The 26,487-nt window shown below is 41.9% G+C and overlaps 2 protein-coding genes across 6 annotated transcripts; one reads left to right on the top strand and one right to left on the bottom strand.

The window, feature by feature from the left end:
- Positions 1–5,057: 5,057 nt before the first annotated feature.
- Positions 5,058–7,035, bottom strand: mrpl27 (mitochondrial ribosomal protein L27). The gene is made up of 4 exons (XM_034571413.1): positions 6,952–7,035; positions 6,257–6,385; positions 5,529–5,596; positions 5,058–5,445 (listed from the first exon to the last, which is right to left on the bottom strand). Exons 1-4 carry the CDS (start codon positions 6,989–6,991, stop codon positions 5,239–5,241), a joined length of 444 nt encoding a protein of 147 aa, XP_034427304.1. The 5' UTR covers positions 6,992–7,035; the 3' UTR covers positions 5,058–5,238.
- A 389-nt stretch (positions 7,036–7,424) lies between these two features.
- Positions 7,425–17,886, top strand: eme1 (essential meiotic structure-specific endonuclease 1). Of its 5 annotated transcripts, none has more exons than XR_004612074.1 (10): positions 7,425–7,521; positions 7,937–8,692; positions 8,901–9,028; positions 10,048–10,137; positions 12,409–12,530; positions 13,007–13,145; positions 14,322–14,437; positions 14,638–14,827; positions 16,703–16,934; positions 16,976–17,886. XR_004612074.1 is itself a non-coding variant. In XM_034569639.1 (10 exons), the coding sequence occupies exons 2-9, from the start codon at positions 7,963–7,965 to the stop codon at positions 16,877–16,879; spliced, it is 1,692 nt and encodes a 563-aa protein (XP_034425530.1). In that variant the 5' UTR covers positions 7,425–7,521; positions 7,937–7,962; the 3' UTR covers positions 16,880–16,906; positions 16,964–17,886. The 5 variants fall into 5 exon arrangements, 4 of the variants coding, with proteins under 4 accessions (XP_034425530.1, XP_034425532.1, XP_034425529.1 ...); XM_034569639.1 differs by having other exon boundaries at positions 16,703–16,906; positions 16,964–17,886; XM_034569641.1 differs by having other exon boundaries at positions 7,427–7,521; positions 7,940–8,692; positions 12,463–12,530; positions 16,703–16,906; positions 16,964–17,886.
- Positions 17,887–26,487: the final 8,601 nt, after the last annotated feature.

The raw sequence follows: 26,487 nt of genomic DNA, 5'->3' as shown, positions 1-26,487 counted from the left end.
CCCTCCCCCCACCCGCCCTCTCTCTGCGATGGTCCTCGAGTTCTTTGCCAAGCCACAGCGTGAGGACGAGTGCTATTGTCTCTACTGTCTCTACTGTCTCTACTGTCTCTACTGTCCCTTGATGCTGAGCCAAGAAAACGATGCCATCAGGGCCAAGAAAAGCATTTCAGGGACGGGAACACTTTTTCTCTGAGACAGAGCTGCAAATATATTCTCGTGATTCTGGCTGGAGGTATTTTCATGGTAATAAGTCTGACTCAAGGGTGAGAGCAATGAATCCCTGCATCGCCTGAGCAATTTCTGGCTGGTTTTACAGTTTTCTTTTCGAATAACCGTATAAAAGGAGTTTTTAAAGGTTTGACAAATAAGTTTCTTTAGGGACGGATTGGAATATTTTTGTACTTTTTACTTTTATTTATTGTCTTTGATAGTAAATGTGAGGCTGAATAATTCACTAAATTAATATTTCACTACAGTTAGTTTCTGTCTCCGAAGTAAGAGAACTTAATTCACATTATTTTTAAAGATGCAATTAACTACATTCCAGCCTTGTAATATAAACTATCCACACAATTGTGTCCTGTGGCTTTTTGAAAAGACAATACACTATTGTCATTTACAATACCATTTCCTATTTTCACAGTACACATTAAAAGCCACAAATTCAAATTCAAAGATATTTTTGGTGCAATTTGCCTTTATTTGATACGATAGTTAAGCGTGAAAGGGGGACACAGAGAGGGATGACACACACAGCCTGCCGCCGCTGCAGAGGACTGACGTCTCAGTACATTGGACGCCAGCTCTGCCAGGTGACGGCCCAAAAGTCACAAAAGAGTTGACGCAGACATTTACCAACGGAGCAGAAAGGACTTGAGAGATTACAGCTGAAATGGAAGCATGACTTAAAGGTTCATTGTGTTAGATTTAGGTGAAAGGGACCCATTGGCAGAAACTGAATGTAATGTAACACACATTGTTTCAAACACAACACAAAAGTAAAAATTATTTGCTGAATTTGAAGGTTTTACTGTTGAACACGTGTTTAGTTTGTCAGAAGCTTTGCTTAAACATGGACCCTATTGTTTAAATACTGAACCAAGACCCACACAAGACTCTGCAGCTTGTCCAAAATGCTGCAGCACGTGTCCTGACAAGAACCTAGAAAAGAGACCACATTTCTCCTGTATTAGCTTCGCTACACTGGCTTCCGGTTAAATCTAGAATAGAATTTAAAATTCTCCTCCTCACCTTCAAGGCCCTTAATAATATGGCACCATTATACCTCAAAGAGCTGATAGTACCTTATCAACCCACTAGAGCACTGCGCTCCCAGAATTCAGGCTTACTCGTCGTCCCTAAAGTCTCTAAAAGTAGAGTAGGAGCCAGAGCTTTCAGCTATCAAGCTCCTCTCCTGTGGAATCATCTCCCACTTTCAGTTCGGGAGGCAGACACCATCTGTACGTTTAAGAGTCGGCTTAAAACCTTCCTTTTTGATAAAGCTTATAGTTAGAGCCGGTCCAGGCTTGTCTTAGACCTGCTCTTAGTTAGGCTGCTATAGGTCTAGAAGGTCGGGGGACACATGACACACGGAGCTTCTCTTTCCAGCTTCTCCTTCCTCTTCTCAATCGTTATCACATCAAAGTAATTCATATCTCATCAATACATGTTACTGACTTGACTTCTTCCCCGGAGTCCCTTTGCCTTATCGTCCGCAGATCCAGGGCCGCAGCTGTGGCCACATCGTGGATTAAGATCTGTGGATCACGTATCAGAGATCGTAATGGTGGATCCAGTATAGCGGATTCTGTATCGTGCTGGCTGATCATGATAATAATGGCGGATCCTTTATCGTGTTGGCATCTGATAGTGGTGGTGGACCACGATCGAGGTGGCAGCTGATGGTGGATCCTGATGGCGGCAGTGGACAATGACTGTGGACTATAGTGGCATCCGATCTTGATGGTGGATCATGATCTTGCTGGCAGCTGACCATAGACTATGATTGCAGCAGGACTGCTCGATACATAGTATTTCTCCTCAGATACTCGACCATTACTGACAATAATCCATCAATTCACTGACCTTCAGTTATGCTTCAAAATGTTTACCCTTATCAATGCTGCTAAAACCTTTATCTTGATGTTCTCCTTTACACTTGACATCTATTGCACTTCTGTCCGTCCTGGGAGAGGGATCCCTCACATGTGGCTCTCTCTGAGGTTTCTACCTTCTTTTTACCCTGTTAAAAGGGTTTTTAGTAGTTTTTCCTTACTCTTGTTGAGGGTTAAGGGCAGAGGATGTCACACCATGTTAAAGCCCTATGAGACAAATTGTGATTTGTGAATATGGGCTATACAAATAAAATTTGATTGATTGATTGATGACCCAGAACTTCTTACTTCTTACTTCTAAATTCAACTGAGGTCATTGTAATTGGCCCTAAACATCTCAGAGAAACACTGTCTGACCAGAAAGTCACATTGGATGGTATTAGTTTGGCCCCCAGCTCCACTGTGAGGAACCTTGGAGTTATGTTTGACAAGGACATGTCATTTGACCCAGATATAAAACAACTCTGTAGGACAGCTTTCTTCCCAGTAAGTCTGTTAAAAGCCTCCGGTTGGTCCAAAATGCTGCAGCAGTCTAGTTCCCGAGTGCTGACGGGAACTAGAAGGAGAGATCATATCACTCCAGACTTAGCTTCTCTGCATTAGCTCCCTGTAAAAGAATTCAAGATCCTGCTCCTCACATATAAAGCCCTCAACAATCAAGCCCCTTCATATATCAAAGAGCTCATACCACTGTATTGTCCAAATAGATCACTTTGCTCCCATTATACAGGCTCCCTTGTGGTTCCCAGAGTCTGTCAGAGTCGATTGGGAGGTAGAGCCTTCAGCTACCAGGCTCCTCTCCTGTGGAACCAGCTCCCACTCTGGGTTCGGGAGGCAGACACCATCTCTACATTTAAGGTTAAACTTAAAACATCCCTTTTTGATAAATATAATAGTTAGGGCTGGATCAGGTGAGTCCCTTAGTTATGCTGCTATAGGTCTAGACTGCTGGCGGAACGCCCATCATGCACTGAGCACTTACTTTACTACATGTCCCTAACTTTGTGTTTTTTCCCTCCCATAGTCTCTCTCTCTCTCTCTCTGGTGCCTGATGGTGCACAACTGTTCCTGGTCTTTCTCTCCTCTCTTCTCCGTTTTTCTCCGCTCACCCCAACCAGGTCGAGGAGAATGGCCGCCCACGACGAGTCTGGTTCTGTTAGAGGTTTAGTTCAGTTAATGAGGGAGTTTTCTCTCTACAGTCGCCAAAGCGCTGCTCATTATGGGAACTGTTGGGTTTCTCCAAAATGTTTGAGGTCTTGACCTTCTATGTAAAGTGCCCTGAGAGAATGTATATTATGTTTTGGCGCTATACAAATAAAATTGAATTGAATTGAATCTGAAATAGCCCTGAAAATCCTACTTGGCTGTCCATCGAGGACGACCTGCACTGATACTGGCCTGGACAGAGAAGCAAGAAAGCAGATCTCTGACATACGCAGTGGCTGTTCAGCAACTGCATGAGTCACTATTTCTTCATGAAGTTTAAAATGCTTCGCATAAATATTCCTCAGTCCACTATCCAATCAGAGAGTGCAGTTCACATTGACCCTCCATCATCTACAGATTAGAATACCATGTCGGCAAGCTCCTCACATCCATCAGGTGTTGTGCTTCATCACAGCGTTCCAACTCCCAAACAGTGTACCAGGCGTTACCCACACTCCCCCTGCATACCACGAGCTGCTGAAACACATCTGTCCACATTTGCCTCTGTACTCCTGCAGAAGGCTTCGTTAGAGGAATGCTGACAACATATCTGACTGATAAACTTTAACCATTCACAACAAACTCCACACGGGGATCAGACCACAGCCTGAGTCAGGAACACGGGTCGACATCAGAGTTTTACTTTGAACAGTCATAAACCTCAGGAGGTATTTTCGATTCTTGTAAAAACAGTTTATGAGGAAATAAACTTGCAATTTAAAGTGTAATTTGGACACTGAGCGCATAATGCAGCGATGATTTGGTGACATCTTGTGGTCAATTTTGTTATTGCACCTTTTTAACAACAGTAAAGAGTTATGTGCTGTTTTTGTCCTGAAAGTTTCTTACAACTTGGTTTCAAATATTAATTACGTACTAAATATTTGCGACTAAATAAGCAACAAATGCAATCAAATTATGAACTAGTGAGACATTAAGAATAGTTTCACTCAAATGTAGAAATATATGTAAAGAGGATCGTGTTGAATGCGTCACCTCCAATGTCATTAAAAATGTGTCAGCCTGAATACAATCAGGATCATCAATGACTTTACTTGTAGGCAGGTCGTTTTCTGTAATATGATTTTTGTTCATATGAACTAATGGGAGTCTATAATTTGAATTGATGGGACTCATACAGTGTGATGACATCTTGTGGTCAGTTTTGGGTACTGCACTGCTACAACAATGGGCATTCAAATATTAATGTTAGGGTTAATTACTTAATTTGAACATGAAAGCCCGTGTCTAAATAATGAACTATTAAAGGTTATGTAGGTTAAAAATCATTTTGGTTACAGACTCGTGATAATATAATTCATAATTCCATTGACAGTGGAATGGTTCAGGGTTGAAGACATCTTCTTTGGGACCTGTTGCATCTCCTTCCCCTAAACTATAGAATTTTCTAAAAACTAATTTTGAAAAAGTATAGTGCTACAAAGTGCCTCAATCTGTCTTTTGATATGCAGACACCCATCACTACAGAGCAGTGGAACTCAAAAGATTTAAAGATACAATATCTTGTCAGTTCTCAATTCTAATGTTTCAAAGATTCAACATTGTTTTGAACTACACATAAAATGAGTTGCACTATAATCAAACCACATAAACATTTTGCTGATAGTAAGTCAGAGATTTTGCTCAAGTAAAACTTTAAATGTAGGATTTAACAGTACCTGAGTATTTGTACATTGTTGTGTTACTTCTTCCACCACTAAGCAACAGAACACGCCATTACCTTTGACACATACATATAAAACTTTATTATCCAGTATAGTAACTCAATGTCTCTGCCTAAACGCACGTAGAAGATCAAAGACCGAGGCCCGAGCTGGCAGAGTTTTCCAGAGTGCACGTGATCCTCTTTGACTGTCACAGAAACACACCAAAGGAAAGAATGAAACTCCAGTCAGTTTCAGACCAGGTCCACCAGCTTGAACTTGCCCTCCTGTTTGACAGGCAGGACGTTGATGAAAGTTTTGTAGAGCACAGCTCCTTGTGGCAGTTTGGTGATGACCCGTGTGGACAGCTGGCTGCGTGGTGCTGGGACGTAGACCTCCTTGGTGAACCGGACGTGGCCCTCCTCCAGAGCAAACAGAGTCTTGTTGCTTCCCATACCCACCTGCAGAACAGACGGTGAAAGTTCACATTTGACCCAGAAACGTCGTCAGGTTCAAACCTCTGCTACAGAATGCGTCTACTCACATGTGCTCCTGGGTGATACCTCATCACCCTCTGTGTTGCAAGGATGTTACCGGCGTGGACCAAGTTTCCTTGGAAAACGGATGGAAAGAGTCAAGGTCACCCACATTGTTGTCAATGTAATTACACAGTAACAAGAGGAATATCACACATGACTCCCATCGCTTTCCCATAAAGGAACACTGTGGGGATTCTGTTTTAGGTTTAAAGATTGTTGTAGTCTAAATTAATCGCATTTTGAATGAAACACTGAGCATGGTTTGAAAAATGTATAAATAAATCACTGTATTAGTCAATCATTGAGAATACTGACAGTGATTTAACTGACATTACACAGAGATGATAGAGGATGATCGATAGAAATTATTAGAATGTATGAAATTGTTACCAAATCAGCTTCTGCAGTCCCCACCTGCATTTACCACAAATTGTTTACTCGATTTTCAATAACAACAGAGTCAAAGTTAAGTGAACGTGAACAAAAACTATTCTGAACACAGCAAAAATACACGGACGGTTTTATTGATGAAAAACACAAATGTTTTAAGCGTGGAACACAACTCTTATCGTGTGTAAGAGATGTGTCTTCTACGTCTTTACACTGTGGATCATCTTTTAGAAATAATACGGTGACAGAATCCAGAACTGACCAAAAGGAGGAGATGTAGGGGAACTGATAGAGAGGTCCAACAGAAACTACCAATGAGTGGGAGCGATTTGATAGGAATTACCATCCTGCTTCTTGAAGCCATATCTCCGACCGGGGCTCTTCCCACCGATGTTCTTACAGCTCCCACCGGACTTCTTCGACGCGAACCTCACAGGCTCCAGCAGGAAGGACTGACGCGGCGCCAGCAAACCTGAAACAGAAACATCCCGTCTGAGCCCTGACATCGAGACAAGCACACCAGACTCCATTCAGAATACGACCGATTTAACAGTGTTACTCATTCGATGCAAGTTGCCAGTAAAGCACACTGGAGAACTTTGAACAGCGTACAGAGAGGTCCGTGGTGCCAGAAGGTTTTCAAACAACATACACAGAGGAGTGGGACTTTAAACTACCAGAGGTTTGATCAGGAACATTCAAAGTAGGTGTGTGTCGCTTGTTATGAATACACAACAGGTAAACACATGTTTGTGACAGATGTTTATTGGTCAACATGATGTTATACATATATATGATGTTGATAAACTGCACCCACGCTTACAGTGGCATCACATGTCTGTGGCATTCAGTGCTAATGTACACATTGACAGCAAGGCAGAGCAAGCTAAGCTAAGTTAGCTCGTAAACATCAGGTCATCAAAACGTGCATGTGTACAGGGGCTGCTGGGAATTCATAAACATACTTCTGTCGTTCATACGAGTATTTCAATAACTGCAGTACAAAACAGAAAGTATATAAATCTAAATACTTCATACCTGCTCGAGACTTCAGCATCAAGGACGCCAGCGCTGCCATCTTGGACTACGTGACTTGCGTCGACGTAATTACGTCACATCCAGTTACGCACGCTGCATTCAAAATCCCCAAGAAAAATACGAAACCGTGCAAGTAAACAGAAAACGTATTCCATAATAGTTCCCGAATTGTAGCTAAATGACATTAGAAGTAGCTTCAGCTTAATTAGAACATCAAAATCAAAATACTACGAGCAGTATTTTAAACTACTTGAGATCTGATGGCGGTTCCGATTATTCATCCTCAAAAAACAACATTTTGATTCGAACTCATGCAAGAAATTCAGATTTTTTTGTCTTTTTGTGCAACATTGAATTTTCAGTAAACTAAACCGAACATATCACTTTTATTTAGGTGTCGTGTACGTGCTGGAGTTCACACTAACCCACCATGGACTTTTGTAAAAACCGTTCTTCCCATAAATATGAACGCACCATAACTTTGCAACCCGGGGAAATCAAACGTGTCTCACAACAAACTGTCCGTGGAAATACTTCAAATACTTCACAATACTGTAACTGGACGCTACTGTGAGTAGCCGATACTCACTTAAAGTATCCTACATCTGAACTTTACGAAAGCTCGTGAGTGTGCGAAAGGAAAAGCTTTCCTCAGCTATCAACGTCTGCTGTGTGGCTCCATTGTTAACGCTGTGCCAAACTCAGCTCAAAACGCCATTTGTTTCTGATGGACAAACTGCAGTTTTAGTTCAGCTGATGTGTTTCCAGCTCTGCCGAAGTTACTGTCATGCATGTCCCCTGTCACTGTTTTAGGTTGGGATATGTCAGGTATTATGTCCACTGGCAATCACACTAATACATCTTAAATTGTAAGAACTTTGGCTGAGGCCTGGTGTTTTCTTTCCCCACCAGAAGCAAAGGCCATCTCTGGGGGCGTTCTAATTTGCGACCCCTTCATAATTCCTCTCTGATATCTCATTTACAGTAGCTTGTTCTTGGACCTGACAGAACATGTGCAGCCACAGCGACCCCAGCAGCGACCTGGACGAGGAGTTGCCTGTGTTTGACTTCCTCCAGCCTGGTCGACACCTGAGCCACAGACAGAAACCAGACATGGTGGATCTGGCTGATTCGGATGCAGAAAACGCAGTGCGCTTCCCCCCAGTGAAGGATAAAGCAGGTGCACGCAGTGGGGTGGCTGATGTAATGATGATCAGCAGCGATTCCGATGAGGATGCACCTTATGTCCCCCTGGCACAGAGGCTCAAACAGAGACAGGACAATGTGATTAGTGCTTCCTCCGCTGTCACTAATGGGAAAGATGCTGAGCCGAACTCCCCGTCCAATCTGCCCAGTTTACAGCTCTCCTGCCAGAATGGGTTTCCAACGTCACAGCCCCTGCTCAGCTACCGTCAGGTGAGCCACAGTGCCTCAGATGGTCCAGAGGAGGCGGCTGCTCTCCCTCAGCGATGGCCGTGTGCGAAGCCCCTCTCCAGTGCAGGGAGCATCGACACCTCCCCTGCCAAGAGGGATCCTGCCCAGCGGAAGGCAGAGGAGATCCAGGCCTCCAGGGAGGAGGCTCTGAAGAGGAGGCAAGCCAGGGAGAGACAGCAGAGGGACAAGGAGGTGCTCCGGCTGGAACAGGAGAGGCAGAAAGCAGAGAGAAAAGCTCTGGCAGAGGCTGCCAAGGCCCTGAAGCCAGAGGAGTGTATCAAGCACATGGTGGTGGCTGTGGACCCAGGTAAAGAGAAAATATTACCTGGCACTGATAGCAAATCCCCTCAGAGTCGGCAGTGTCCTATGGTTCTCTGCATATTTGTCCAAGAAAATTTCAGACTGCAAAGTAAGCCAAGTGTGTGCGTGTCATCGCGATGCTTTGAATGCATTATTTAAGTAGTTAAATGGATATATTGTGCACATTATCTCGGTGTCTGTGTTTGTGTTCGCAGCTCTCTTACAGCTGGAGGGAGGCGGGACTCTGCTGGCGTCTGTGCAGGCTCTGGGCTGCAGTTGTGCCATAGAGAAGCAACCCCTCCCACGCAGTGTCAGCTGGATGAGGAGGGCTTCCTGTGCACAGGTGTTAACACACACACACACACACACCCACACCAGTGCTTCCCCCAGGATTTCTTCCAGCAGCAGGGCTGTTGTGTGTGTGTCTCCATGAGTAGAAGATGCCGGACACATATTTATACATGCTGGTGGAGGAGGCTTTTGGCAAGTGAAAGGTTATAGTGGCTCAGATAGCAGCAGAAATAAACGTCCTTAAATTCAGTCTAGCTGCACCAACACATACATTTCTGTTCCCTAAATGTGTCCGATATTTTTCATTAAGATCCATAAATTAAAGATTAAAAAAGCTCCTCTGTCCATCCTCGGATCTACACCTACATGTATTGGGTTCTTCCCTAACCCACAACCTGCATTAGCAGAGGTAATAATGAAATGTCTTGACACAAAAAACATTTTTCTCAAACATGAATACAGATTAATAATCTAATCCAGACACAATTCCACTGACAAGATAAGTCGCATTAGTTCCGTCTCTTTGAAGTTGGCTCCAGATACGATCAGAGTATTGATAAAACCACTGATGTTTTACTTGTGCTCGCACTGTTTTTGATGATTTAAACATGATGTATTTGAGCATAGGCCTTTGCACCACATGTTTATTCAGTACTGTCAAATTAGCAACTAACTCGTAGGCACATCATTTGTGCATGATTGTGTTGGCAAAACAAATGTTTCCTTCATTAATTCTGGAGTTATGAGCACTACAGTCAGTTAAACACATTATCATAACCTGACAAAAACAAAAAAAGTTGTCAATATTAATAAAGAATGTGAATTTTCAACAGTGGTGTTGATGCATATCAGGAAAACACTGCACACACAATGTCTTATACCTTAAATTGAGTTGAAGCATGAATATCAAGGGGTTACTGTGAGACTTTCTGTAATTGACTCAAACAGAAGAAACAAAGGTTGAGAACAAGACGCAGGTTTATATGTGTAATAACATCACAACATAATCATACCATTTTTCTAAATAACTATAAAGGACAATCTCCCATGTGTTCTGCGTGTGTATCTCAGCCAGATGACGGAGTGTGTGTACCAGAGGCTCACGTTGTGATGCAGATGACAGTTGACGACTTCAGCTCTCTGATCCACAGCTACGTTCAGGTTGGTACGCTGCAGCTCCTCCTGGTCACACTGACTCCATTTACACCTGCATTAACATGTGTTTCATATTCAGATCGTATCTCGATACGATTTTGATCTGATCATATTTACACCTGGTACTAATGTGTCTCTGCTGTCCACATAGATGTGACTGAGATCTGATCCCTTCTGTCTCTCCCCACCTTTCTCCTAATCCCCATATGCTTTTGTATGTTATAAAGATGTCTCCCTGTGTCATTGATGTCCCAGTACTCCTGCCATACTTTATGCATATGTCCCTTTATGATATACAGGACTGTCTCAGAAAATTAGAATATTGTGATAAAGTTCTTTATTTTCTGTAATGTAATTAAAAAAACAAAAATGTCATGCATTCTGGATTCATTACAAATCAACTGAAATATTGCAAGCCTTTTATTCTTTTAATATTGCTGATTATGGCTTACAGCTTAAGAAAACTCAAAAATCCTATCTCAAAAAATTAGAATATTTCCTCAGACCAAGTAAAAAAAAGATTTATAACAGCAAAACAAAATCAAACATTTAAAAATGTCCATTAATGCACTCAGTACTTGGTTGGGAATCCTTTTGCACGGATTACTGCATCAATGCATGGAGGCAATCAGCCTGTGGCATTGCTTAGGGTTTATGGATGCCCAGGATGCTTCAATAGCGGCCTTTAGCTCATTTGCATTGTTGGGTCTGGTGTCTTTCAGCTTCTTCTTCATAATACCCCACAAATTCTCTATGGGGTTCAGGTCAGGGGAATTGGCAGGCCAATCGAGGACAGTAATGCCATGGTCAGTACACCAGTTACTGGTGGTTTTGGCACTGTGGGCAGGTGCCAGATCATGCTGGAAAATGAAATCCTCATCTCCATAGAGCTTTTCAGCAGACGGAAGCATGTAGTGCTCTAAAATCTCTTGGTACACAGCTGCATTTACTCTGGACTTGATGAAACACAGTGGACCAACACCAGCAGCTGACATGGCTCCCCAAACCATCACTGACTGTGGGAACTTCACACTGGATTTCAAGCAACTTGGATTTTGCTCCTCTCCAGCCTTTCTCCAGACTCTGGCGCCTTGACTTCCAAATGAAATACAACACTTGCTTTCGTCTGAAAAGAGGACTTTGGACCACTCTGCAACTGTCCAGTGCTTCTTTTCCATAGCCCAAGTCAGACGCTTCTTCCGTTGTCTTGAGTTCAGAAGTGGCTTGACCATGGGAATACGGCTATTGTAGCCCATTTCCCGGACACGTCTGTGAACAGTGGCTTTTGATACCTGGACTCCAGCTTCAGTCCACTGTCTTTGAAGCTCCCCCAAATTCTGGAAGCGACCCTTCTTCACAATGCTGTTAAGGCTGCGGTCATCTCTCTTGGTTGTGCAGCGTTTCCTGCCACATTTCCCCCTTCCAACAGACTTTTTGTGGATGTGCTTTGAAACTGCACTCTGTGAACAGCTTGCTCTTTGAGAAATTTCTTTTTGTGTCTTACCCTCCTGATGGAGGGTGTCAATGATGGTCCTCTGGACAGCAGTCAGATCAGCAGTCTTCCCCATACTTGTGATTTAGTTTACTGAACCAAGCTGAGTGTTTTTCAAGGCTCAGGAAACCCTTGCAGGTGTTTCGAGTTAATTAGACGATTCAAGTGATTAGTTGAATACCCTACTAGTATACTTTTTCATGATATTCTAATATTTAGAGATAGGATATTTGAGTTTTCTTAAGCTGTAAGCCATAATCAGCAATATTAAAAGAATAAAAGGCTTGCAATATTTCAGTTGATTTGTAATGAATCCAGAATGCATGACATTTTTGTTTTTTTAATTGCATTACAGAAAATAAAGAACTTTATCACAATATTCTAATTTTCTGAGACAGTCCTGTATGTATAATAATGGAGGTAGAGCGGGTCGTCCTGTAACCACAGGGTCAGTGGTTCAATCCCAGTCTTCCCCATTTTGCATGCAGAAGTGTCTTTGGGATAGATACTGAAGCGAGTTTAATTCAGTTTTTTAAAGGAGGAGTGAGACCTCTCACACACTTTTTCAACACTTCAATAATTGTGTGTCTTCAACACTTCAATAATTGTGCACACAATGTTCTGCCATTTGACCCCCACCCCCCTGTCCTTCATTAGATTTGGATAAATTATTTTTTGTTCACGTTCAGGAGACAGTGCAGGATTTGTGTTTCACCACCCAGTTGTGGGTAAAGTGAATTGTATTAATACCTGTTGTTGCTCTCCATTCACTCTATTGGATACAGGAAGAGAGACACGGCAGGTCAGACTCTAATCCCACTCTTACGTCGTGGGTGCAGGAGCAGCAGAGACGTAGCCCTGGAAAGCTCCTCAGCCTGGTGGTCATCGACATGGAGAAATACTTCAGGTGGGGACGGACGGCATCTGCTTCTTTTCATTTGGGAGGGGCTTCATTTAGTCATGTTTTGATAACCCAGAGGCAGCGGGTTCGAATTCCTGTACCCGCTTGGCCAGTGAAGAATGTGAAACACCACCAAGACGGTTGGTTGATTGGGTGGTGGAGGCTGAGAAGACAAATGGCTCTCGGTATGAATGAGTACAGCAGTGGGAAGTATAGCACTCAATAACATGTTAAAAAGACAACAAGGAATAGCACTCAGATACCTTGTAAACTAACCTCTATATATCCTCTGCTGCCCCAGTGTCTGGAAACATGTCACATATCACTGTCAGCAGAGGCTGGTGGAACTCAGCTGGAAACGGTGTGAAGGAGGGAAATGAAGCAGAGCGAGCGGCGCTGCCCACACGTTGAGACCAGGGCAGACTACACGCTGAGTGTTAATACCAAAAAGACTGTTAACCCTTTTTTTTTTTGGCCCTCAGATCCCAGAAGTCACAAAGCCAGAAAAGGTTCCGAGAGGCTGTCACAAATGAGGAGCGAGGCGGAGGAAAAACGAGGAAGAGGAGGAAGAACGCTGGAGCTGAGGCGCTTCCTGAGGTGTCACGGGTTGAAGTAGAAGAGGTGGGTTCGTTGGTGGAGGAAGAACACCAGTGTTTGTTCAGTTATTCATTGTGGTAATGAATCCCTTCATCTTTCTATTATGATGATGATGGCGACATTTGTTATCCAGACTCACGGTCCAGATACAACACAACATAGAATCAAGTAAATACAATACAAAAGCACCAAAGAAAAAAAAACATATCCATATTTAATCTATGTCTAACATAGAAATAACTTTACAACATTACTAACAATGTAATTATTTTACTTTGGATTTAATGACATTCAATATACAATCTGTGGATTTTGATCTAGTTATGTATTTCAAATAGATTTATCTGCATAGGCTTTTTAAGAAGTAACCTTCCCATGAAATCAATTATTTTTTAATGTTGAGGGTAATTTTTTTGGTGAAAATTCAGGGATGGTTTCCAGGCTTTTTAATTGATGTTAAGGGGTTTGTACAACATAAAAAGCCCTCAAACCATGCATGTACTTCATTTGAACACATTATAATCCATTAATTTGTATATTATTCAACCCCAGAATTTAGTTGAACCTCTTAATTTGGAAATGATCCTCTCAAGGAAGAAATGTATTCACTTTTATATTGTGAAAGAAATCCAGTATATATTTTATTTCAAATTGTCCAAAGGCAATAAAGCCATCTTTTTACATCTTTACCATTTATAGCTTGCAAGGGCCTTAGTTTATAAACAGTGAAAACAGATGCATGGTTTTGGCTGTTTTTACCCTCAAACACTGCAAATATTCAATTGAAAAAACTCATGTGTTAACATATATTAATTTATAAGTTAATATAATAAGTTTTATTCAGCCCCAGATTTGCATTGAATCTCTGAATTTGCAACTTAATTGAAGTTTGTGCAAATTAAGGACACCTATAATTGTATTTGTAAGAAGGCCATGACCACTAAAGAATACCATTTGCACCTGAAAACATTTTAAACCTCCAATAAAAACCACCCAAACACCTTCAATTTATTTGTCCAATATTTCAAATTGAGGGAAAAGTCGTCTACCTAATTTGATAATCCCATTGAAGGCTCTCTGGCTGCAATCCCAAACATTTAGATGTAAACTAAGGTGTCTGGCGCGTCTTAAATAGATACATTAACAGTCTTTTATTTTTCATAGTGATCCACTTCTTTCTGTCGTCCAATATCCAATCAGGCAGTGGCACATCTCCAGCTCCACACTGGCGTCTCAGTCCGCTACTTGTCAACCTGGAAAGACTTCTCCGATCACATCACCATGACAACCAAAGCAGTTGCAGAGGCCCCTTTCAAGTGAGCGAGAGTAGTTCTTCCTCTTAACAACTGTGTCAAATGCTTTTTTGCAGATCAAACAATAAGGTCTCGTGTGTGTGTGTGTGTGTGTGTGTGTGTGTGTGTGTGTGTGTGTGTGTGTGTGTGTGTGTGTGTGTGTGTGTGTGTGTGTGTGTGTGTGTGTGTGTGTGTGTGTGTGTGTGTGTGTGTGTGTGTGTTAGGCGAGAGAGGGAGCAGACGGGCTTCTCTTTCTACCTGGAGAGCGAGTGGGCGGGCGGTCAGCGGGTGGATAGAGCTGGTAAGGGCCTGCTGCAGGTGTGGAAGAGACAGATCCAGCAGTTCAACAGAGTCAGCCCGGACATGGCCGCAGCAATCCTGGCAGCTTACCCGTCCCCACAGCTGCTCAAGAAGGTACTGCAACTGCTCATTCATTCAGGATACCCCATGTATATATTTATACTAGTCCTTTCTCTGTGCCACTATGAGTTCTGTTTCACCAAAATCAGCAGATATACGCAGGTTTTCCTTTCCCATTGCCAGTAGAGGAGTTTGCCTCACTGTTATTTTCCGCAGTGCGTCATGTTCAGCATACTGAGGCGCCCTCTCACCTCACTGTGTTGTCAAATTAGCACATTCACATGGGCGCCACCTTTCCATCCCCGGTGTCTACTGCGGTGTCATTTCACCTGGGATGTGTCCATTCCCATTGCAGACAAAAGCCAGATGTTAGTGGGTGTTAGTGGGTTTTTTGACCAATAGAAAAAAAGGGCTTGTGACAAAAAATATTCATCTATCTACTGAAACCTGTCTCTCCGAATGTGGAACGCCTATCTCAAGATACCATTCATCTTATTGGCACCACACTTCGTATGTGTATTGTTCCGGGCCTAAAGAAGTGCAGTGTCGAATTTGGTGGGATTTGGACGTAAGATACATAAAACATTAATAAACTTAGATCAAACAGGTGACCAGCGCCCTGTAGCAGCGGTGGCTAGGACTCACAACGTTCATTACAACAGCATGTTCAGGACAACGGGAGCGTTGACAACAACTGATCTCCTGTTCAAGGTTCTGCGTACTGAGCGGAGCTTCAATAAAGTTTGACTGAACAGGTGAACAGCTCTTCAGCTTCAGGGTTCTGCAGACTGGGTCCAGCAGTCGGTCTTTTTTGTTTTTCAACTCACTGCAGGTCACTTTTACAGTTTCACAAAAAAAAAGCTGCAGCCAGCAACACAACAGGCCAGGCTAACAACCCATTCCACACAGGCAGGTTTAGAACTGGCACTTATCATGATTTGACACTATATCAACCTTACATCAGGCATAATTGGCGGCAGTGGACAATCATGATCGTGGTGGCTGCTGACCATGGGCTATGATTACAACAAGACTGCTTGATATATAATATTTCTCCTCAGATACTCGACCATTACTGACAATAATCCATCAATTCATTGACCTTCCATTATGCTACAAAGGGTTTATTCTAATCAATGCTGCAAATACCCTTATCTTGCTGATGTTCTCCTTTACACTTGACATCTACTGCACTTCTGTCCGTCCTGGGAGAGGGATCCCTCACATGTGGCTCTCTCTGAGGTTTCTACCTTCTTTTTACCCTGTTAAAAGGGTTTTTTAGTAGTTTTTCCTTACTCTTGTTGAGGGTTAAGGGCAGAGGATGTCACACCATGTTAAAGCCCTAGGAGACAAATTGTGATTTGTGAATATGGGCTATACAAATAAAATTTGATTGATTGATTGATTGATAATACAGGATACACCTCTGACGGGCACCCAGTCTATCACAGGGCTGACACATACAGTAACTATTTAAACAACTAGAAACAGGTCAACATTAAAAAAGAGACAGTGTGTTTTGCTCTATGACATCATGCTTCACTTTTATAGAAAGGCCTCGACACAAAATGCTTAAATATTTGTCTTTTCTTCCCTTTTCCTTACATTTCTATGCTTTTTCTGTTGATTATAGCGTTTTAATTCATTAATCATAACAGCCTTTGAAAAGCAGCGGCGGTGCGACTGCACACTTCTAAATGTATCTTACAGTTATCATATATTTATTTCCTGGTACCCCTTTTAAATCAGCTTGTCAAGTTAAGTGCAGCCTACATGAAAAATGACTCATTTATGGAGATATAAAGATCAAGGCAAGATATCTAGATCCAAATGTTTTTCAGTCATATTCACCGAGACACATCAGCATATATATTTGAAAAGCTTTTTTTTCCCCTCCTTAATACTAAATATGGCCGTGTCTCTCTGCAGGCTTACAGTCTGTGCAAGACCGACCGCGAGAGGATCTCCCTGCTGTCGGACCTTCTGATCCGCAGGGGCGAAGGCGTGACCTCCACGACTCGGAGGGTCGGCCCAGAGCTTTCCAAACGCCTCTTCCTCATGATGAGCTCCCGCGATCCTGAGCAGACACTGGACGCCACTGTCTAACTCACGAGATGTTCCCACCTATTGATTGTTTCTAATCTTGTTTCCAACAGCTTCCGACTGCTTGAGCGCCAGAGTATCGAACAGTATCAAGAATTGAATTCAATGTCTGTTTTTTTGTATGTTTTGTAAATATTAAAGTTTTATGAAAAGATCATTTTAAAAGGTTTTCATGAGATAATTATTCCCAAGAGAAATGGTATTGAATATCTTACAACCAGTTTTATTCTCATAAATTAGCACGAATAGCAATAGAGAATGGGAACTGTGTTGAAAAGTGCACTCTCCCTTTAAGTAGTTCACTTATTTTTCCTTTTCAATCCTTTTTAATACGTTATATCATGACCACACCAGTGTCACGTCATTCACCGTTACGATACTTAACTCCGTGTGGAACAGCACCTCTGTGGCTCACCTCTAATCTGGTTTCATCAAGCGTTATATGTGCAGTGTAACACCTCAGCCCCCGTGTTTTAACTGCTGTCCAACTGAATGAAATGTGGCTAAACCATTAGCTTTCTGTGTCATTGGGCTCGCCCATGTCTTCATTGCCCCTGTTTGTGTCGAGCCTTGTTACACCTGGCCCTGTTTGTGTTTTCACGGAGTGCAGTGTAGTAAAATGCCACGACAAATCTGCTCCACTTCACTTTGCAATGCCCACGGCTCATTTCCGCCGCATTAGCAAAAATGGAACCTGACCAAGAAATGATGAGTGCCTGGAACGGAGGAAAAGAGGGAGAAAGAGACGAATGGGTAACGAGCTGTTAAATGGGCTTAAGAGATGAGCAACATGCCTCACTCCTGGTCCTGCATGCAGACGGGCACAGAGAGGTTCACAGCCAGCAAAGGATGGGGGAAAAAGAAGTAAAATGATCGGGAGATAATGTTAATGAAAAATACAGCGAAGAATGTTCAATGCAGTTTTTGTCACATCACTCAATGCAAATGTATTAAAGACGAAAAGCTGAGATCCAGAATGATGACAACACCAGTCACAACTCCAGTGGTTATCATGACTTTATAGCATCAAATAACTAATCAAAACCTTATATCTGACAAATATCAGAGTGATACTACCTATACCTGAAAAGACAAAAAACATCTTTGAGAAAATATTTCTTTAACATTTGCCTACTTTTAGCTTGGTCCGTGACCCTTACACTTACATGGAGGAGGCGGGGTTTATGATCTATACTGCAGCTAGCCACCAGGGGGTGATCAGGATTATTGAGCATCACTTTTGGGGAGCTAGCTGTCATTTTGTCCATATTTATAGTCAAACTCTGACCTGGCCCAAGTATGTCCTCTGACTTTAATCCAACAGAACAACACTCAGGAACATTTTAAAGTGGAGGGTAGAACAACAACACCCTCCAGCAAAGAGCAGCGGATAACAATGATGTGTGAAGAATGGCAGAACACTTCTCCCTAGATTGGTAACGTTTGAAGACTGGTATTGTCCATAGCCAGGGGATTGGATCCGTCATAAGAAATAAAGGCGGACATAAAAAAGATTTACAAATAACAAATGGAATCCTGACTTCTGTTGCAGTTGGTTCTTAAATATGGACGTTTAATTATAAATTCATCAGTCAAATATTTCTCTTTCTCAAATGAATTTGCTTCATTCTTCTTGGGCTTCGGTTGACATTCTTTTGAATGGATTGAACTGACTCTTTGAGGATCCCTCACAGTCTCCGCGCTTGACTTTAAGACTCACTGCCATAGAGGATTATGCACTCTTATGCCGGCTCTAGATAGCTTTTGCCCCAAAGCTGTTGTTAAAGTACATGATTCAGTAGCTTTTAGTCCATGTAGTCATGCAAGCGAAGCTGCATTCTTTCATCAGATACTCTAGGTTCAGGTCACAGAACTTGGCAATACCGTGAAAGATACACAGTTTCTCTCAACCTCAGGACAGGCCTCTGCTTCCCTTCACGTCTTGTTAGCTTTGAGGTGTGGGAGACTTCAAGGATGCTGGGAGCAAACACAGAAAAGGGGTTTTGCAGGGTGAAAGTAAGAGATGTGTGTAATTGTCTCATTCATGAGAATGTTATTTCCCTGTGGCACCTCCCTCTGTTTGACCTCAACTCAAAGGGAAAGAGGGTTATATCTTTGGAATGGAGAAATGTGAAGAGCAGTGCTTCAGAGCTTCCCGTCACTCTCCCCTTTTCCTCAGACAGGCAGATATCCACTTGAGGAATCTGTTTGATGCACACGATAATGTGTAAATGTGGCATTTATGTATGGCAACCCCCACGCTCAGTGATAACTCTGCACTTAGAGGATTTTAAAAGGGCCCATTTTGAACCTTACACAGTGCAAAAGTGCTGTGCTGTCGTGAGCTGTCAAAGCTATTTCTTTAAATAGACCCATGAAAAGAATATTTTCATCAAATTTCAACTAAAGTGCAATTGCAGAATGATGGTTATAGATGTTTACATTTACCCAAACCCATGGTGTGCATAGCAAAAAATAATCCTGTTTCCACACACTGCTGTTTCGGAGTTTAGAGAAGTGTTCAAAGAAAGCGCCTGGAATCATCCAAAGTATTTTGCAATATAGGTTCTATCAGACAGCAACCAAAATAAACCCAAGCTTGTCCTGACAGAATGAAGAAATTTCCAAAGAACATCCTGTTTTATACAGTGAGATTCTCGTTCTTAAGTTTTAACAGACTGGTTCTTTTTGATGGTTTAACATTACATTTAGAATCACATCGTGTATTTAAAGGTGTAACATTTAACTGCTAAAGTAGGACCTTTTCACCAAATGTGAAATCCAGGGTTACTTTCTATGAAGGTTACTTCCTGCTTCCACCTGTAGTACTTCCTGTTTCCATTATTTCCCGGCCTCGTTACATGGTCAAAAGTCTGTATTTATGTAGCACTTTTCTAGTCTCGACGACCACTCAAAGTGCTTTACAGTACAGTTTTTTTTGCCATTCACCCGTTCACACACATTCATTTAGTGCATCTATGGGCAGCACTCTTTTCTTTGAGAACAGCACAGTTACATGTCGTTTCTTTTTTCTTTGTTTTTGAGAAAAGGCCTCAGCAGAGTACACTTGTTTTCCAAGAGTGTCTTGGTTATCAGGCTTCTAACACACAAAGTAAATAATAAAGTAAACGAGTAAATAATGGGGTAAAACATTAAGTGGATTATTGTAAAAAAAAGTATGATGATGTAGAATTATCACAACACAGGGTTGGACAAAATCATTAGGGGGCCATTGGGCAAACATTTATTCTCCTGCACTATATGTATTTCATGTACATGGATACATTATGAACTGTTGAGTGAAACAAAAAGAGTGTCCCAAGTCTTTGTGTGCATGTGGACATTTAAAAGCATTAAATGTGCAGAATTCACTCTCAGAGAACATGAAATAATTCAATGGATTTATTAGAGTGGAAAAAGGTGCTCTCTGATCCATTCCTCAGGTCGCTCTCACACACGTAACATTTCTTCCAACATTTAACCGTCTCATCATTGGACATAAAACTCGGAGACAACTGCTCTGTGAATCCTTACTGTGCTCTAATTGGGCAATTAAAATACCAAAGAAAGAGTGGGACAAGCTTCTCACGTCGGAACATTCTCCAGTTTACAATAGATTCAATATCTTCAGATTTTCACAGTTAGCCAGAAAAAAAAGAAATATGAATATGTTAACTCAGGGTTCAGGAAATAATAATGGGCATTCGCACCTTTTTTTTGTTGCATTTTATACACTGAGCATGAGAACATTGCTTGACATGGAAAGAAACCCCTGACGCGATTAGACAAAACACAACTTTACAACAAATAGGCTTAATTTAAACTAAAACAATCAAATTTATTTTTTAATTTTTGTTAAGGATTGACGATCAGTTAGAGCTCTTTTTTTTTTTTTACTTCAGTAGAGCAACGTTCTAACAAAGTTAGAGAGTTGCCCTGTTGGTGATCCACCCTTACCCCCAGGCCTTAGCGTACAATGAGGTGCTTAAGAAGAGAAGAAAGCTGGATATGGTTTATGCATGGTGCACTTTGTAAATACATTCATTTTACTGAACCCCTAAGCCAGACAGGCTGGCTCCAACACGGTATTTATATCGCGCTTAGATGCACTATAATAATGTGTGTGTGAGTGGGTGAATGGCAAAACTGTACTGTGAAGCGTTTTGTGTGGTCATCAATGTGCAGCACTTTCACACATCACTCACCCACTGCCAGCACAGCCATCAGTGGCAATTTGGGGTTCAGTATCCTGCCCAGGGACATCTTCACACAGAAGAGGGGAGACTGGGATCGAACCGCCGACAATCTACTTAGTGGTTGACCTCGGTTACCTCCTGAGCCACTGAGCTGTAACTAAAATCTACCTTATACTTCTGCAAACGTCTGTCTGTCTGTGGAATGCATATCTCGCGAATTAAAGCTTAACACTTGGTAAGTGTATTCTTAGTGGTCCAGGGAAGTGCAGTGTCCAATTTTGTGCGATTTGGAATATGTTCAGTATTAATAAAATATGTATAAACAGACGACCAGCGCTCTGAAGTAGTCAGTGGGGCAATGTGCCTTCAGTGTGTGGAACAAGTTGAACGTGTCTTCTTCGATGTCGTCAGATAAACTACAGCAGCGGTCGGCATCTGTCCTGTATGATCTTTTTGATTGCAGAGCTTTTATTTTGAAAAGTTCTAAACCTTGGTCTGAAAAAGCCAATATGCTATGTATGAGAAAATAACACCAGTTAAGTAAATCAATCAAACTAACATATAAACCACACACTTGAACAGAAATAAAGTGAATTCAGTTTCATTTTATGAAAAGCACGATAAAGGAAGACTTCAGATAAACCAGGTAGGATGAACACAAAGGTTTCTAACTTCACTCTGCACCATAGACTGTTTATAAAAAGCTCTGCACACAACAGTCGACCACACAAACAATAAAAGGTGACAGTATATTGTAGATCTGTTTAAGGAGGACTCACTAATGACAAGGAATAACTGTGAAGGAGCTCCAGAGCATTGACACAGGACAAGAGAACCGCCCATTCCACATAGGCAGGTTTAAAACATCTCTAGTAATACTAATTTCAAGGATTTTTAATCACTGTATAAACTAATAAATAGCTCTTTAAAGCTCAATTTTAACTCCTCTGCAAAAAAAAGGGACTCAAGACTTATCAACAAAGCAGATGTTACAATTAGACCCCTATCATTTCATCCTTTAGTGTTGTATAGACTATCAATAAACACATTTTCTACTCATAAAATCTCTACAAACTCATTTCCACATGGTGGTTACTCATTTTCTGTTGGTATTCCCCAGCCTTCGTCCTGGATGAACTCCTGAGGATGTTTAATCAGCAGAATCTAAAATGCGTAAAAGAGTTTCAATACATTTTAATACGACAATCATTCACCCTCCTGTCCTGTATTCTAAAATGTGGCTAATTGTGTTATTGTGCCGTCTGAATGATGCCCTATATACAGTATGTTATGTCCTCACGTCTCTCGACAGACTTCCAATCTAAAGCACTCTGTGTGAATTAATGTTCCACAGCATATTAACATACTCAGTAATGAGACGAAGGTGTGAAATGAATCTGCTCATACTCATGCTAAGACAATATGGGAAATTGTACTGTGTGAGTGATTGTTGTGGGGGATCGTGTGCCGTCACCAGGGGGCAGACGTGCACCACATTCCACTTCCATTGTTTTCGAATGGGGGAGAAAATCATCAGCATGTGTCCAGATTTTGAAGGTTGGATAAATTATCAGGCAGGGCACAAAATGCATCCTGTAAACTAAAGGACAGGGGAAGATAAATATGCTCGTAAAAAAACTGCTGAAGACTTTGATAAACGGCCCAGATAAGATTTCCTGTACAGTTTAGGGCGTGTCAGTTTGTGTTTTATTTTTATGTAGCATGTGTAACATCTTGAGGCTGTGGAGGGGCTCGAGGAGAAGCCCATTCATGTTGAGAAGCTCCAGTGTGAAATAAGGATGAAGAATCAGCATGGAGCAGGGAGATTCTTCAACCCTGCTGTCTGTTTCCATTAGAAATGTACGGTCATGAAGTGTGATGTGATGTCACACTGTCAAGGGTGCGTTTGTGTGGCTGCTGTGAGTCTGTAAATGCACGTCAGACACACCTGAACAAGGACATCTGTTATCGTCTGTAAAAAGTCATTATTTAACTGATTCCCTAACACTGGCCATGCTATAAAGTAATGTCACAGGAGATGTTTTTTTGCCGTGTGGTAAGATGTGCAGCATGCTTGATATTTCCCACCTCAGTCTCTCTAACGTTCCCAGTCTTTCCTCTATGTGTAGATTCACCATTCAATGCAAATCTCCCAGCCCATTTCAACCAGTGGTCGGCAGTAACATAGGTACTTAAATACATTTAATGTATTTAAGTACCTATTAAATGTATCCGTACTTTACTTAAGACGTTTTTTTGTGTGGTACTTTCCACTTCATTTTTCCAAAGCATTGTGTCACATGTTCACCTTGTTTTTTATATATTTGTAAAAATAATCAATAACGAAAGGGGGAATTGATCCATTGATCCAATCAGGGCAGGCAGGCAACTTTAGACCCGCCTCCTCATGCAGCAGCAGCATCACTGGTGAAGAAGAAACAACTGAAATCGATTTGGGCGAAGCTGTTGCAGAGACTCAGCCATTCATTTATATGACAAAGTATTTTCAGTAGAATCATCTGCAGCTTCCTTTAATAATATGACAGAGTCTGTACTTTCTTTGTATTAAACTAAATATACAGTAGACACAGTTAAAAAACATGCTTTACACCAGGAAATACACTAGGAAATATATTGGAATTTTCCTTTACCATACCCTTTATACAGCATACTTAAGTGTATATATTTTTACATTTAACAGTTGTGGCATGGGTTGTAATTATAAGGATTATAATGATCCATTTTTATGTATCTATCTGAATGGAAGCACACCCTAGTAAACTGCACTGATTTTCCTCTTCTGAGCCTCTGGTATGAGTCATAATCGATGAGGACCAGAAGTTAAGTGTTGTTCTGTTATCAAGCTAACGTTCACTATTTCTTCTACTTCTGAAAGGTTCACTATTTTTAACCTGATAACCTGTAAATAAAGCTCCCCCTATAGAAAAGATCAAACTGCAGCATCATAGTCAAAACCATGGACAGCAAAGTGTCTTTTCAAAAGTCTACACCCCTCTGGTTTGAGATATTCCACCAGATGCAGGGATTTGTTACGATTCAGCCACAAGATCATAAGTGATGTAATATTGATGTAGGGCAGTACTTTTTGTTTGATCCTGCTGAAAAACAAAACAACAATCGTAAAGGTAAATAATTTAAAATCTTCAAATATGAAAAATGAGCACATGAACAAATATTAGTGTGATAACAACTACACAAAATGAAAGAAATCATCTTTAACTATTTTTACGTTGCAAAGCAATGATCGTTATTCACATTATACATTTTTCCAGTGATTCAGTACCCCTCCTTCTTTTCTCCGCCATTACCTGAGTGCAAACAGCCACACCATTAGCCTTTAAGACAATGTGACCAGGACTTGAGGAAAAGACGCAGTGGAAGGTTACCCTGAGGCACTTATCAGACATCAGCTTATACTCTTTAAATCGTAGTCTTAACAGCACCAGGGGGAATCTTAAATCTGCCCTTGGAACAGAAGATCTCCGAACAACTGTGCATTCCTTCCTCAGGGGCTGGGAGCTACAAACTACACCCATCAAATCGTCATTGATCTCTCATCTCGCAAAATCAGAGTGGTCGTCTCTCCATTGTTCATCAGCATGCTGTCAGGTACTCACGCCCCCTGTTTATTTCACACAGCATAGCAAAATCCCAATGCAAGCTCCCGGTTGGAAACACAGATCTTTTTTGCTCATCTAAAATACACAACGAGAAGCTCTCAGGGTTTTTTTATTCATATCCCTGAAGAGCCAAGTCAAATCAAACTGGACGCACAACCCCACCGCAACCACCCACTCCTCTACTGTCTGCAGCCTCAGCACAAACACTCTGTATTCACTCCACACTGGTAACGACAGCAGCGAGGGCGCCCCCGCAGGGCGTTATTTTTTAAATTTTGTATTAACATTCCATTCAGCTGCCGTCCCAGTTGCTTGATCCACAGAAACAAATTGGGAATAGCCTTTGATAGAGGAGCTGAAAACACTCCCAGGGAGTTCACAGGAGCACAAAACGCACAGTTGCCTAATCGCACACGGGCAGGCGCACACAAATAAACGGAAAGAGGTTCAACGATGTATGCATTTTACATGCACACAACAACCTGGGGAAGACTGTACTCTCCCATCATTTTACAGATGTCATACTGCTTCTTGTATTCCAACCTCTGGCATGCCTTCAGCAGATGCCATTTGGAGAGCTCTATTTAATTCAGGCACCCAAACTCCTTGGGCATGGAGTGGCCTGCTCCCTATAGTTCTTGAGATGCATGAGAGAGAGTGACAAGTCCTCTAAGAGATGTGTAAAGGCCTTCTTTCTATCTGACTGCTAACAGCATCGTGTCTGGCTGTACCGCTGCTGGACGGTGTCGGGTCTTTATGCAGCTACACAGCGGCATCCACTGCACATGACAGGTTTCTTTTACTTTTACAGAGAGGAGAGACAGGTAGACCCCCGTCTACAGTGAGAGAGGAAAAGGAGAGAAAGCTGGGGGGGTTGGCGGAGGAAAGAGAGAGAGTGTGTGTGTGTTGTGTCATTCGTCATTGCCTCTTTTCTAGTCTGCCTCCTTCCCCCAGTGAGCCTTTGTAAACTGTTTGTTGCACCCATGGGGGGTTAAGAAATATACAGAAGGACAAAGACAGGATGGCGCAAACCCATGGTGGGTTAAGGGAAGTGTTGTTGTGATCGATGCCCTGTGGCAGAGCAGGATGTGCAGTTTGAAGTACCTGTTAGAAATATGTAAAAATAAGCATTTTCTCATTACATTTAAGTGCCATATGTCTCTGAATTGAGTAACATCAGTCTGTGGCTTTAAGGCTGAATTAATTCATCTTTTTAGGGCTACATGGAGGCAGCAGTGCTCCACAACAAGCTGAAAAAACAGCATCTGACATGATCTTATAAATGTTATTATGCCAAACACAACAAAGAGTTAGAAAGATTTGCATCAGAACCCAACTGATACCCGAAATTAAGTTAGATCAAATTCTGATGAATCAACGGCCTTAAATATTTTACATTTGGTTAAAGGACACATACGTTGCTTGTATTCAGATTCAATTTTAATTTAGGTTTATAATGTTCAGAAAACACATCCCTTTTCTCATACTGTCCATTGCTGCAGCGCCTCCTTTCACCCTCTGTCTGAAACACTTGGTCTCTTTAAGACGCCCCTCCTTATAAAGCCCAGGCTGCTGTGATTGGCCAGCTGGCCCGCTCTGTTGTGATTGGTGAACCGCTGCCAGCACATGTTGGTTATGGCTTCCGCTCTCACTTGACCTGGTTGTCTGCCTCTGTTCGTTGGCTGTTTGGTGAAATGAAATTGAATTGAATTTGGCGCTGGGCAGGTAATGGACAGTAGATGTTTCAACCACCTGCTTCAGCAATAAGCTGAAA

Source organism: Hippoglossus hippoglossus, chromosome 19, assembly GCF_009819705.1.
Source record: "Hippoglossus hippoglossus isolate fHipHip1 chromosome 19, fHipHip1.pri, whole genome shotgun sequence".
In the NCBI taxonomy this organism is placed as follows: domain Eukaryota; kingdom Metazoa; phylum Chordata; class Actinopteri; order Pleuronectiformes; family Pleuronectidae; genus Hippoglossus; species Hippoglossus hippoglossus.
The sequence above is the reverse complement of the archived record's forward strand: the minus strand, read 5'-3'. Positions and strand labels throughout refer to the sequence as shown.

Excerpts from the sequence above, each read along its gene's own strand:
- mrpl27 (XM_034571413.1), bottom strand. The coding sequence starts at position 6,991 with ATGGCAGCGCTGGCGTCCTTGATGCTGAAGTCTCGAGCAG. Across the intron at positions 6,386-6,951 it reads GATGCTGAAGTCTCGAGCAG|GTTTGCTGGCGCCGCGTCAG; the intron begins GTATGAAGTATT and ends TTTCTGTTTCAG. Across the intron at positions 5,597-6,256 it reads TGGCTTCAAGAAGCAGGATG|GAAACTTGGTCCACGCCGGT; the intron begins GTAATTCCTATC and ends CCGTTTTCCAAG.
- eme1 (XM_034569639.1), top strand. The coding sequence starts at position 7,963 with ATGTGCAGCCACAGCGACCCCAGCAGCGACCTGGACGAGGAGTTGCCT. Across the intron at positions 8,693-8,900 it reads GGTGGTGGCTGTGGACCCAG|CTCTCTTACAGCTGGAGGGA; the intron begins GTAAAGAGAAAA and ends TTGTGTTCGCAG. Across the intron at positions 14,438-14,637 it reads GTTGCAGAGGCCCCTTTCAA|GCGAGAGAGGGAGCAGACGG; the intron begins GTGAGCGAGAGT and ends TGTGTGTGTTAG.